The 11441-nt window shown below is 54.5% G+C and overlaps 1 protein-coding gene and 1 non-coding gene across 2 annotated transcripts; both read right to left on the reverse strand.

Moving 5' to 3' along the window:
• Positions 1 to 1489: 1489 nt before the first annotated feature.
• EEF2 (eukaryotic translation elongation factor 2) lies at positions 1490 to 11161 on the reverse strand. The gene is made up of 15 exons (XM_027582925.2): positions 11021 to 11161; positions 9843 to 10057; positions 8600 to 8781; positions 8275 to 8486; positions 7405 to 7583; positions 7097 to 7202; positions 6467 to 6580; positions 6088 to 6226; positions 5724 to 5919; positions 4841 to 5099; positions 4270 to 4377; positions 3498 to 3851; positions 3008 to 3190; positions 2794 to 2926; positions 1490 to 2203 (listed from the first exon to the last, which is right to left on the reverse strand). Exons 1-15 carry the CDS (start codon positions 11021 to 11023, stop codon positions 2010 to 2012), a joined length of 2577 nt encoding a protein of 858 aa, XP_027438726.1. The 5' UTR covers positions 11024 to 11161; the 3' UTR covers positions 1490 to 2009.
• On the reverse strand, positions 7655 to 7719 carry LOC113919110. The gene has a single exon (XR_003518838.1). It is a non-coding gene; the product is annotated as a small nucleolar RNA SNORD37 (small nucleolar RNA).
• Positions 11162 to 11441: the final 280 nt, after the last annotated feature.

The raw sequence follows: 11441 nt of genomic DNA on the forward strand, positions 1-11441 counted from the left end.
TAAAACCCATTTAAACAAAAACGGTCTTTCGGGTCCTTGATAATGATTTAGAATGTACAGGTGTCCTGAGACTAAAAAGGTTGTGGACGAGAGGCCTAGAGAGACAAGGATAACACAGAAAATCAGTAAAAGGAAACAAATACGCATAGGGAGCAATATAGACACATGCTTGTAACGTATAGATGCTTGGGATAAGCACACATATATGTAATTAAATCGTCAGGACAGCCCCTACCAATGGAATCCTTTTAAATTTTACAACTGAAAATGCACACGGACATAGAGGTGCTGTGATAGCAAGCCAAATACCCGAAGTGACTAAGAATTTAGAATTGAAAACTTAAAAGCACAGTTCCATCTTATCAATTTACAGTCCCTATCTTTTGACAAAATTACTGGATATTAAAAATGCACAACTAAATGCAATGTGGCATCCTGGATTGGATCCTGAAACCGTGACAACCAAGTAAACAGTCACTTAGCATACCTTTGTAACACCTTTGCAACTTGTCTACAAATATTCAAAAATGTTTATAATAAAGTGCAAAAAGTACTTGAGTGTTTGTGTCAAGCAATGTTGGGTTTTGAAATAACATTTTCCAACACGAATGACCTTCTGTTGGAAGATGCTGGGGGTTGGCGACTGCACAGGACAACTCTTAAATGGGCAGAGCTGTCCAGTGCTTTCATGACATCCATCATCCCGGCCTGGCTTCTGCCTTCTAAATGGTAATGGGGCTCCCTAAGCCAGTTAACAGGCAAAGTCCCCCCACAAATTTCCACAACAGCTGCCACCACAGCACATCACTGTTGAAGCAATGCATTCTGGTGGTTGTTTATCCAAGGAAAATTAAGAGTGACTAAGTAGAAAGACTTAAGATCTAGAATTAAATGCTTAAGGTTAAAATAAAAATCTCGTCATGCCTGGGTGGTTCAGTCGGTTAAGCGTCTGCATTCGGCTCAGGTCATGATCCCCCTGCTAGCGCTCTGGCAAAATCTTAAAAAACATTAGGTCTGTGTGCCACTTTTAACTCCCAGCTTTAACTTTTCTGAATAACCAATCTGGTTGGCTAAGACAACTTGCCTGGCAGGTGGCTTGCTTTTGTGGTTTTCCCTCACTGGACAGTTAAGTCATTTAGAGTTGTCCAAGCCAGCTACCATCAATAAGCCCCAGCACCATCAGACTCCATAAGTGTAGTGAAAAACAAGGTTACAGATTAAATCCCTTGGTTGCACAGGACCCACTTCAAGCACCTAGCAGCCCCATGGGCCAGTGTGGCCACCTCTGCACAGTGTAGGCGCAAGAGGCACCAACACATGGACTAGCCCTGTGTGCCACATGGGCCTCCGTACCTGGGCCTGACATCCGGAGGTACTTCAAGGTCAAGTTGAACCTTTTGCACGGCTATCACCAGTGGTGGAGACACACTGGCACGGGGGAGGCCGCTGCAGCCTGACTGGACCAAGGAAGTCACATGGACACACAAAGTCACCACCATATCAAATTTATTATTCCAATGGCACTAATACAGCTGGAGGTGCTCACGGTGACACCGCACAAAGTTTCCTGCCTTCTAGCTTCTGTCCAAAGAGAAAGGCCTACCCGCTCGTTCCTTCCCCGTGGGGGGAAAATCCACTACGGGCCATTTACCCAAATAAACCTCTTAATGCATTATATATTTTTTTGGACATCTGAGTTTCTGAAATGGAAAAAAGTGTTGAGTGTCCCATCCCACCTCCCCCACCCCCACCGGCCAAATAAGTCCCTGTTGCCAGGGCATTTCTGTTGCCTCTGAAATCTTGAAATAAATATCGAAAGAAACGGCATCAAGTGTTCACGTTGAGTGATGGCACTGAGTGGGCCCCAGAACCTGTCAGGTGGAGCGTCCCCGTGGACAGTCTCGAGGTGTTATGGAGAATGCGAGAGCTTGTTGCTGTGATCGATCGTCAGCCGGGTACAGGGGCTGTGCTGAGTCCCACCAGGGAGGTGGGCTGCAGGGGAGGGCTGCCTATAACTTGTCCAGGAAGTTGTCCAGGGCCGGGATGCCTTCCTTCAGGCCTTTGCGCTTGCGTGTTTCGGCCACCACCTGGCTGGGGCGGCTGGTGTTGTCGAAGGGATCCCCGGGCAGGATCTGCCAGTGGTCAAAAACGCACTGGGGAAAGGCCTGGCCGCCAGTGTTGGACCTCAGGTCAGCGGTGAAGCCTGTGGAGAGGGACAGGGCTCACTAGCAGGCTCAGGAGATGTGGTTCCCACTACTTCCACGGCCAAGCCTCAGAGGAGGGTGAGGACAATGCACACACATCACAGAGCCCGGGTCAACTCAAATTAGATCACATGTTAAACCTAACCCTGTATCTCACCCAAGTCTTGCTCAAAACCCAAAATTTGTTAAGGGAACCGTACTGGCCATTCCTGGGCCGCTCTCTGCTCACCCATAGCATGAACCTAAGCTACAAAACCACTGCTCTGCTGGTCTTGACCTTAACATTTCACCAAGTTACACATCCAAGGGTTTTCTTCCCCTACAAATTCACCATTTCGGAGATCTGCGTATTGAGCGGACCAATTCGTCCTCCACAACCCTGCTGCTCCCGCCGTCCAAACGGGCAGGGCCCAGGCCAGCACTTTGCAGATCCCATCCATGGCTCTCATCACCCCAGTCTAGGCCTTGCTAGAGGCAAAGCCCAGATGTATCCTGGACCAGGTTTGCCTGTTAAGATGATTGGCTCTGCCCTGGAACCAACCAGCCACAGGCAGTGGGTGTCTGAGGGAGGCACCGAGCTGGCACTTACCAAAGGACTCGTTCACGGGCAGATAGGCCTTCACGACAAACATGGGGGTGCCGGCCACCTGGGACTCCTCAAACACATGACCCCGCTTCCTGTTCAGGACACCGTAGATGCCACCAACCACTTGTTCTGGACACTGTCAGGCAAGAATAGCTATTATAAGCAGCTATTGGACAAAACAGCACCAGTATAAAAAAAGAGGACCAAGCCTCCATACCTGAATCTCCACAAGGTAGATGGGCTCCATAAGCCGAGGCTGGGCAGTCAGCACACTAGCATAGAGGCAGCGCCGGGCAGTGGGGATGATCTGGCCCCCCCCACGGTGGATGGCATCCGCATGCAGGGTCACGTCGTGGACATCAAAGCGCACACCACGCATATTCTCTTCACACAGAGCCCCCTGCAGAAGGAGCCAGAGACTACCATCAATGTCCTGCGACTACTCCAGCCCCTCCTTCCAGGACAGATCACATAGCTCTACACCAACACCTCCAGGTCTCCACCTAGACTGACCTGCTGCATCCTGCCCAGCTCAGCCTCCCTAGGACTCCCTTCCCAGAAGGCAAGACCAGAACCCCACTGCGCCCACAGGGAACCAAGTACAAGTGACCCCAAGATCTCCCAATAGGTTGTGAGCCTCCCTGGCCTGTTTGGAAACAGACAGCTAGCTGATCCATCATCAGCTGGACACCGAGTGGTCCCCTCACCTCTTTGGTGGCCCACTGGAAGCCAGCTACCACGCTATCCTTGATCTCGTTGAGGTACTGCACACCCTTGGTGATGTCAGTGAGGACGTTGGGGCCAGTGCCGTCGGGCCCAAAGCACCAGATCTTGCGAGCCTCAGCCACATCCCACTCATACTTCTCGGCCAGATAGCGGGCCCGCTGCTTCAGCTCCTGGCGGGCGGACACCTCGCCCTTGTCAATGTCCTCGGCCAGGCCGTCAGGGAAGGGCCGAGCCTTCATGTACAGCCGGTTGTGCTTGTTGGGGGACTTGGACAGGCAAAGCACATTCGATTCCTCACTGACAGTCTCACGATAGGAGACTACGGGGTCAGATTTCTGCAAAGGAAACGTGAAGGTCAGGCCAGGCAGTGACTTTCCAAGAAAACATCTACAGGGTCTTCCTGATCAGACTCATGGCGTAGCATCATACACAAATGCCAAGCCCAGCTCCTTGCAAACGCAGATGAAAACTAGGGCACCCAACAGCCAGACCTTAGGCTAGCTACAGAAACCTAAACGATCTGCAATTTTCAGAAACTTGTTAAAATTTCTTAGCATCTGCAAAGCAGCAGACCTTTCACACTGCAACCTCAGAAGTTTTGAACACATTTGGAAAGTGTTTCCTGATAGCACATTTTATCTGTTTCCTAGTAACAGATTTTATCCAACAAATGCATAAAGAAAAACAGCAAACCCTTGACTATGCAGTCTCTCCTCAGGCCTCCAGCCATCTGAGCCCGGAGCCAGGCCTCACCTTGATGGGAATGCACGCATGGTCCTCCTCCAGGTCTTTCAGACAGATCTCCAGGTGCAGCTCCCCAGCCCCTGCGATGATGTGCTCCCCGGACTCCTCAATGATGCACTGCAAGGGGCCAAGACTTAGACCCTGCGCACTGACCCCAAGACATTCAGGGATCCCCAGAAATTCTAGGGAATGGGTGGAAAGCAGGCTCCCCCCAGGCTTCCCTACAATTGGAGAAGGTAGACTCCACAAAAATGGGGAGGTGGGGTAACTCAGGGCTCACAAAAGGCAGCTAACAGCTCTCACATGCCTTTTTTTTTTTTTTTTTGCTGGTTCTCAGCATTACCTCCCAAAGCAATCTGCAGTACAAACAGGCCGTAAAAATCTAACGTTATGAAAAAGAACCGAATGATTTCTGGGCAAGAACTTCCCCCTTGTCGCACAGCTGTTCTGCCAGGAAAAGGGTGTGCTCAGCACACATCGGACTTTCCAATATCCAAATATCCCCAACTCTAGAAGCCCCCCATAGACCACAAACTAACCACTCCTGCAGAGTGTTCCCTCCTGTCAGGGCACCACCCACCTGCACCATAGGGTCCGACTTGGCCAGCCGTTTCAGACCCTCCACTAGTTTGGGAAGGTCAGCTGGATTCTTGGCCTCCACAGCGACCCGGACGACAGGGCTCACGCTGAATTTCATCACCCGCATGTTGTGGGCATGCTCAAAGGTAGTAATGGTGCCAGTCTTCACCAGAAACTGGTCCACGCCCACCAGACCCACAATGTTCCCACAAGGCACATCTTCAATGGGTTCCACGTAACGGCCCATCATCAGGATTGTCCTGGGGGAGACGGAACAAGCATTAACACACCAAATCCCCAAATGGCCAAAAAAAAGACTCCTTCCTTCTGGAACCTGGGGCTGTCCTGCCTGCCTGAAACGGTAGCGTGAACCCACCCCTAGAGCTTCAGGCCCTGACTTTACCTTGCAACCCAGGTTCCTGTGACAAGGAGTCCCAGCTCTTACACACCAAAGTCGAAATTTACCTGCTCATTCCTGCTTCCCCTGTGGGGTTCCACACCCAACTCAGGGCTTATTGGGAGTGTCACAGGAACCTGAGGGCCCCCAGGAGCCAGGCTGGGTATGTGTGTGAGTAGGGTCAGTCTTTCCCCCACCTGGAGTAGACACTACCACTACCACAACCCCTCTGGAGTCCCCGCTGGCTCTCTAGGGACCTGAGAGAACTATCACTGCCAGCACCTCGAGCTTAGGGACATGTGTGTCCAAGTCCAAACTAGGGCTCGGACCACTGCTTTCAGGCCATGTCTCATCCAAACAAGTCCCTCCTTCACCTTAACAGTTCCCTTCACCCTCTTTGGGCCACACTCCCTGTGGGGGAGAAGTGGGGAGTGGGGTGGTATACGGACCAGCCCAGCACATACCCAGGAGCTGCTGAGCACCTTACCTCTGGATGGGTTTCAGGTAGAGGTCCTCCTTCTTCCCAGGGGTGTAGTTGGGGCCCATGATCCTGACCTTCAAGCCAGTGGACACCAGCCCAGAGAACACACGACCGAAAGCGTAGAACCGACCTTTGTCGGAGGTTGGCACCATTTTGGAAATGTACATCATGAGGGGACCTTTGGGATCACAGCTTTTAATGCCTGAAAAAGGAAAAATCCCCAAAAGAGAACACGTGATTCCTTCGCAGCTCACCCTTACAGAACTGTGACCCAGAACTTAGCAATAAGCGCCTTCCAACCACTGCCGCAGACCGCTCTTGGGGGTCTGCCCAGCACTCTAGAGCCAGGGCACAAATGAACCTCACATACCCATCGCTGCCTCGTCGTCCGGGGGCCCCTCATACAAGAGCTCACAGCGGTATTTTTGGGCCGTCACAGGAGAAGGCAGATGGATGGTGATCATCTGCAACAAAGCGTCCCCAGCTGGTAGCCAGCGGCGCATCACAGCCTACAGAAGGAGACGGAAAGCTCAGGCAAGACCGATGGCCCTCAAACCCCCCCTGCTCAAAGTGATAGTAAGATGCACTTAAGATTCTGAGCTGCTCCTCCCAGGGGGACCAACACCCCAGGTCTCCTGAACGCCCGCTGGCGGATGGGGCTGTGACTGGTGAAGCTTCCGACAGAGAGCCACTGTCGCACCAGAGGGCAAGGCCAGCAGTACACCACCACAGGGCCCATCCACACTCACCTTTAGAAGTGGTTTGCCTTCTTTGTCTTTGTCTTCGCTGTCCAGCTTGATATCCAGCTTTTCAATAAGCTTTGCCGTCTCCTCTTTCTTAAAATTCATGATAGCGTCAAACACCTAACGAGTTACAAAAATAGCACGGTGGGTTTGGGAAGGTAATGGGAAGCCTGTGACTGCTTCCTCCCCAACAATCCTAAACCATGGGCAAAGCTAGGGCAGTGCTACAAAATTCCCTTAACAGCAGAGCGCTAAGGGCCTCGACAGACCAAGTCTTGGGAAAAACGGAACAGGTTGTCACAAAACACAAGTCTGTTCTGACACCTAGACCACAAACGTTCTAATTCACACTTAAAACTTGCTAGCAAAGCCATCTTTAGCCTCCTCTCCCCACCACCAAACCCCCAGCCAGGGAGGCACACTCCCCTGCACCCAGGAATCTCAGCGGCTAGCTTGTCAGAGTGGAGCCCTGGAGGCTGAACCTCCACCGCTCTTACCTCCCCCCTCCCCCAGCACCCACCTTTCAACCCAGCTCTGCCTAACCACAGGAGATCAGGTTGACAGGTCCTCCGGGAGCCACCAGGCCCAAAGACAGAGCCCAGCAGATGCACATCCACGATGCACTCGTCAGCTCACCTTGAAAATAGGGTCCAAGATGAGCTGGCAGAACGTCCGTGGTAGCTTCTTGCCATCAGGGCTGGTGGCTGACTTGCTGAATTTGCCGTTGGCTGGATCAAAGTACCTGACACAGAAGCATTTACCCACTCAACTATGGTAGTAGGAGAATGAGGGGAGACCCATATGGGCCGAGGAAACCATGCTGGGCAGGAAGAGCCTATGGACGTTTGGTGGTCCCCAGCCCCGTCCCCACCACTTGCCAGTGGATCCCCGCCCAGGCACAGGAGTACTGCGGAGAGCGCCTGCACCTCCCTTGTAGTGCTCACCGGTCACCCCACAGCTTCTTCATCATGTCCTCCACTTTCTTGGCCCGCTCAGCAGGCCCCAGCTGGCCCTCGCCCTTGGCAGCAAATTTGGCCACATACATCTCTGCAAACTGCTTCAAGGTAAAGGCCCAACCGTGGAGTCCAGACCCAAAGCCGACAGTCCCAAGTACAGGGTCGATCTGCAAGGGCGAGAAAATGCTATGAGTGCGAACAGTTGAATAAAAAGCACGAAGTCCCTGGGCACTGTGGGCCTCAGACGTCAGATTTCTTCAGTAGCCCTCAGGTCAAAGTGAAGAAATTTTAGTCATCATTTTTAAGGCCCAACTCTGCTCCATTCCCTCTGGCAGCAGGGTGCGCACACGCTAACCCCTAAAGCACTGTCAGCGGGCAGAACCATCCACTAGCCTGCAGCTCCCCCAAAACTGCTAAGTGAAACCAGCTTTAAAAATGGCCCAGCTCAGGGCGCCTGGGTGGCTCAGATGATTAAGCGTCTGCCTTCGGCTCAGGTAATGATCCCAGGGTCCTGGGATTGAGCCCCGCATCAGGAAGCCTGCTTCTCCCTCTCCCACTCCCCGTGTTCCCTCTCTCGCCGAGTATCTGTCAAATAAACAAAACCTTTAAAAAATAAATAAATAAAACGGCCCAGCAACCTTGTCACCTCACCATTCCTGGCAAACCCGCTTTCAGAATTACCAAGAGTCCCCAAGAGTCCCCAGGGCCATCACCCTAACACCAAGAAAGGTCACATCTCTCCCAGTATGAGCAAGAATTGAGTCTCCCCATAGGGAGACACGGAATAAAGTTCTGGGAACACAGGAGCAAAATAGCAAGCTGGCCAAAACCCTCAACCTCAGCAGGCAAATGACCTACCATGATGTTGCCCATGGGTCCACTCTCGCCCTCCCCATAAGTGGAAATGATGACATTGACATTCTCCACGATGCGCTGGAAAGTCTGGTAGAGCTCCTCAGGCTCCAGCTGCAGCTCCAGCAGAGCCCGGTCCATCTTGTTCATCATCAGCACAGGCTTGATCCGCTCAGCAATGGCCTGCCGCAGCACTGTCTCTGTCTGCACGCACACACCTGGGGATAGGCATCTCCATCAGTGCGGGGCGGTGGGCGGGGGGGGGGGGGGGGGGGGGCAGGGAGAGACAGCCCCAGGATCCTAACCACATGTACGGGTACCTACTGCTTACCAGACACACAGTCCACCACCACCAAGGCACCGTCGGTGACACGGAGGGCGGCAGTCACCTCCGAGGAGAAGTCCACGTGCCCGGGGGAATCAATGAGGTTGATTAGAAAGCCAGAGCCATCCTTGCTCTGCTTGATAAAGTTCAAATCGTTCTCCGAGAGCTCATAGAAGAGAGAGATAGCCCTGAGAAGATTGGAGCAAGTTGGGTGGATGGAAGCCACATCTCCATTGCCTTACCCGTAACACCTGCAGTAAACCTAGATTCCTGCTTTTTAAACCCTCTCAGTGAGGTTATTTCCTTTCCTTGCTAATTATTCCCCCTTCAAACAGGATTCAGACTTCCCACACAAAACCCAACCCACCCAAGAAGCTTTGCCCTCACCCAGGGAGGCCCACCTCCCTAGTAGTACCAGCTGCAAAAAGCAGCTCCTCGTGGGACGCCTGGGTGGCTCAGTCGTTAAGTGTCTGCCTTCAGCTCAGGTCATGATCCCAGGTCCTGGGATCGAGCCCTCCATTGGGCTCCCTGCTCAAGGGGAAGCCTGCTTCTCCCTCTCCCACTCCCCCTGCTTGTATTCCCTCTCGCTGTGTTTCTGTCAAATAAACATCTTAAAAAAAAAAAAAAACAAAACTCGGAGCCCATCTGTCCAGCCCCCTCGTTCTGGTTACTCCCAGGCTCAACACACCTGATTCTAAATATTTACCAGGTGACAAAATAAAATCTAAAAACCTCAGACTACCCCCAACTGAAATCTCAAAACAAACGACCCAGAAAAACCTCACAAAACTACCAACTAAAAATAAGTGGCAGCTACAATCACTGCTTCAGGTGCTCACTCTGTCAACACCTACAACCAAGAAAATTGTCACTGGGAGGGCCACATACAGGTCAGGATATTTGACAGCACCCTGATGCCAGCGGCAATACCCCCCGACTTCTCCACGGTGCCAACAACCTTGTAGCCCCGAAACGGGGAAGCCACTGGGTTAACCCCCTTCCTCTCCAAAGCTCCCCAGGCCCCAATACCAAGCATCACTGTTCCTCACCGGCTGGCTGCACCTTCCCCTCTCAAGACTGAACCTCATTCTTCCTCCCAGTTCAAAAACTCAGCCCCCCAAGGTGCTCAAACCATCTCCCCAGCAGCCCCAGGAACGTGGTACTGCCTGCTGTCTCGCTTCCCCACACATCCCAGACCTGGGTGAACACCTCCATTCCCGCTCTCCCCAGGACACCAGTGCTTGCTCACGTTGACTTGATGGTGATGCAACGCTCCTGCTCGTCCTTCCGGGTGTCAGTGAAGCGGGTCTCCCCAGCGCGGGCAGAGGCGATGATGCCGGCCTTGCACACCAGCGAGTCCGTCAGCGTGGACTTGCCGTGGTCCACGTGGGCGATGACGGACATGTTTCGGATGTTGGCCTTCTTGTCCATGATGGCCCGGATCTGGTCTACTGTGAAGTTCACCTGGACAGCGGGAGGGGAGGCTCAGGGCAGCCCGGGCGGCCTTGGGACTTGGATCGATAGATTGCCAAGGCCTCAGCCAGGAGCGGGCCCGTGCCGTGACAGCCCCAACCACCCTCTGCGCTCCACCCGGTGGCAGACACCCCCTTAAAAATGCCACTTGTCCCATCTCCGGGAAGCCCGCTTCTACTTGTCACCGAGACGCAGCGACCCAGATGAGGGCTGGGGACGAAGTGCCGGGAGTGACACCAGATTTCCGACGGAACATGCACGTCGGAGGCCTTGCCAGCCCAGTCACGACTGCGGGGGGGGGGGGGGCGGGGAGGAGGCTCCCCCCAAAAAACCCATCCCCGCCACTGGATTCTCCCCGACTTCCCCCGAGGGAGGGCCGTCTGTGCAATCCAAGGTCACCCCTCTACCCGGGGGTCAGCCGGGGCCACCGGCGGGGGCAGGGAGCACGCGCTGCCCCCACGGACGCCAGCCTCCGTTTGCGGGCTCTGTGGTCAGCTGTTCGCAGTCCAGACGCGCAGGGAAGGCAGCAGGCGGGAGGGGGGAAGCCTTTCCCCGGCGAGCCCACCCCCTGCCACCCACCGCAGCCGACAGAAAACCAAGCCCAGCTCGCGCCCCGCGGGTTATATAAGGCGGCTCGCGCTCGCCCCGCTCCCCACACGGCGCCCGCCATTACAGCGTCTGCCACATCATCATAACCGCCCCCCCCCCGCCCCGCCTCTGCCCCAGCTCCGGCCCGGGGTCCCGCGAGGCGCCGGCGCCCCCGGAAGCGGGGCAGAGGCTCGGCGGACGGCGCGACGCGCAGACATGGCGGCGGCCGCTTCCTCACCCCCGAGCCCGCCGGTGCCGCCATGTCTCCTCCAGGTCCGCGCAGCTCCAGCGCTCCAGACTCGGGAGCGCCGGTCCCGCGGGGTCCCCGCCGCCCACCCAGGCCACCAGCCGGTCGGCGCTGCTCACCATGGTGGCGGATGGCGGCGGATTCTCCCAGGCAGATCCGAGCGAGGCGAGTCGCGCCGAGGATGGCGGCGACGACGGCGGAAGAGAACGTTGACGTCAGCACCCGAGCTTTTATAGGCAGAAGCCGGTTGGGAGGGTCATCTGACCGCGCTGCGGGGGCGGGGCGAGAAGTAACGCCCCGCGCAGGCGCAAGGGAGGGAATCCTCCTGTTAACCCTTCAGGCGATGGTGGGACTGCGGGATTTCCCGGGGGCGGTGGGTGGTCGACCCCAGAGCTGGGTGCACGCCTCCGGAATGTAATACTCTGGTGTGTTGGGCGAAAAGCGCCGTTTTAGGTGAGAATATTAATCGTGGCAGCTATATCCTCTTGCACAATGCCAAACACTTCTGTGAAAAGTACTTTACAATGGGAAAAGGGTCTG

Source organism: Zalophus californianus, chromosome 1 (genome assembly GCF_009762305.2).
Source record: "Zalophus californianus isolate mZalCal1 chromosome 1, mZalCal1.pri.v2, whole genome shotgun sequence".
In the NCBI taxonomy this organism is placed as follows: domain Eukaryota; kingdom Metazoa; phylum Chordata; class Mammalia; order Carnivora; family Otariidae; genus Zalophus; species Zalophus californianus.

Bases quoted from the DNA above. Each gene is read 5' to 3' on its own strand.
- EEF2 (XM_027582925.2), bottom strand. The intron at 8,782-9,842 runs GTGAGCAAGCAC...CAATCTTCTCAG, and splicing joins TGCATCACCATCAAGTCAAC to GGCTATCTCTCTCTTCTATG. The intron at 6,227-6,466 runs GTGAGTGTGGAT...CTCCTTCTGTAG, and splicing joins AAGGCAAACCACTTCTAAAG to GCTGTGATGCGCCGCTGGCT.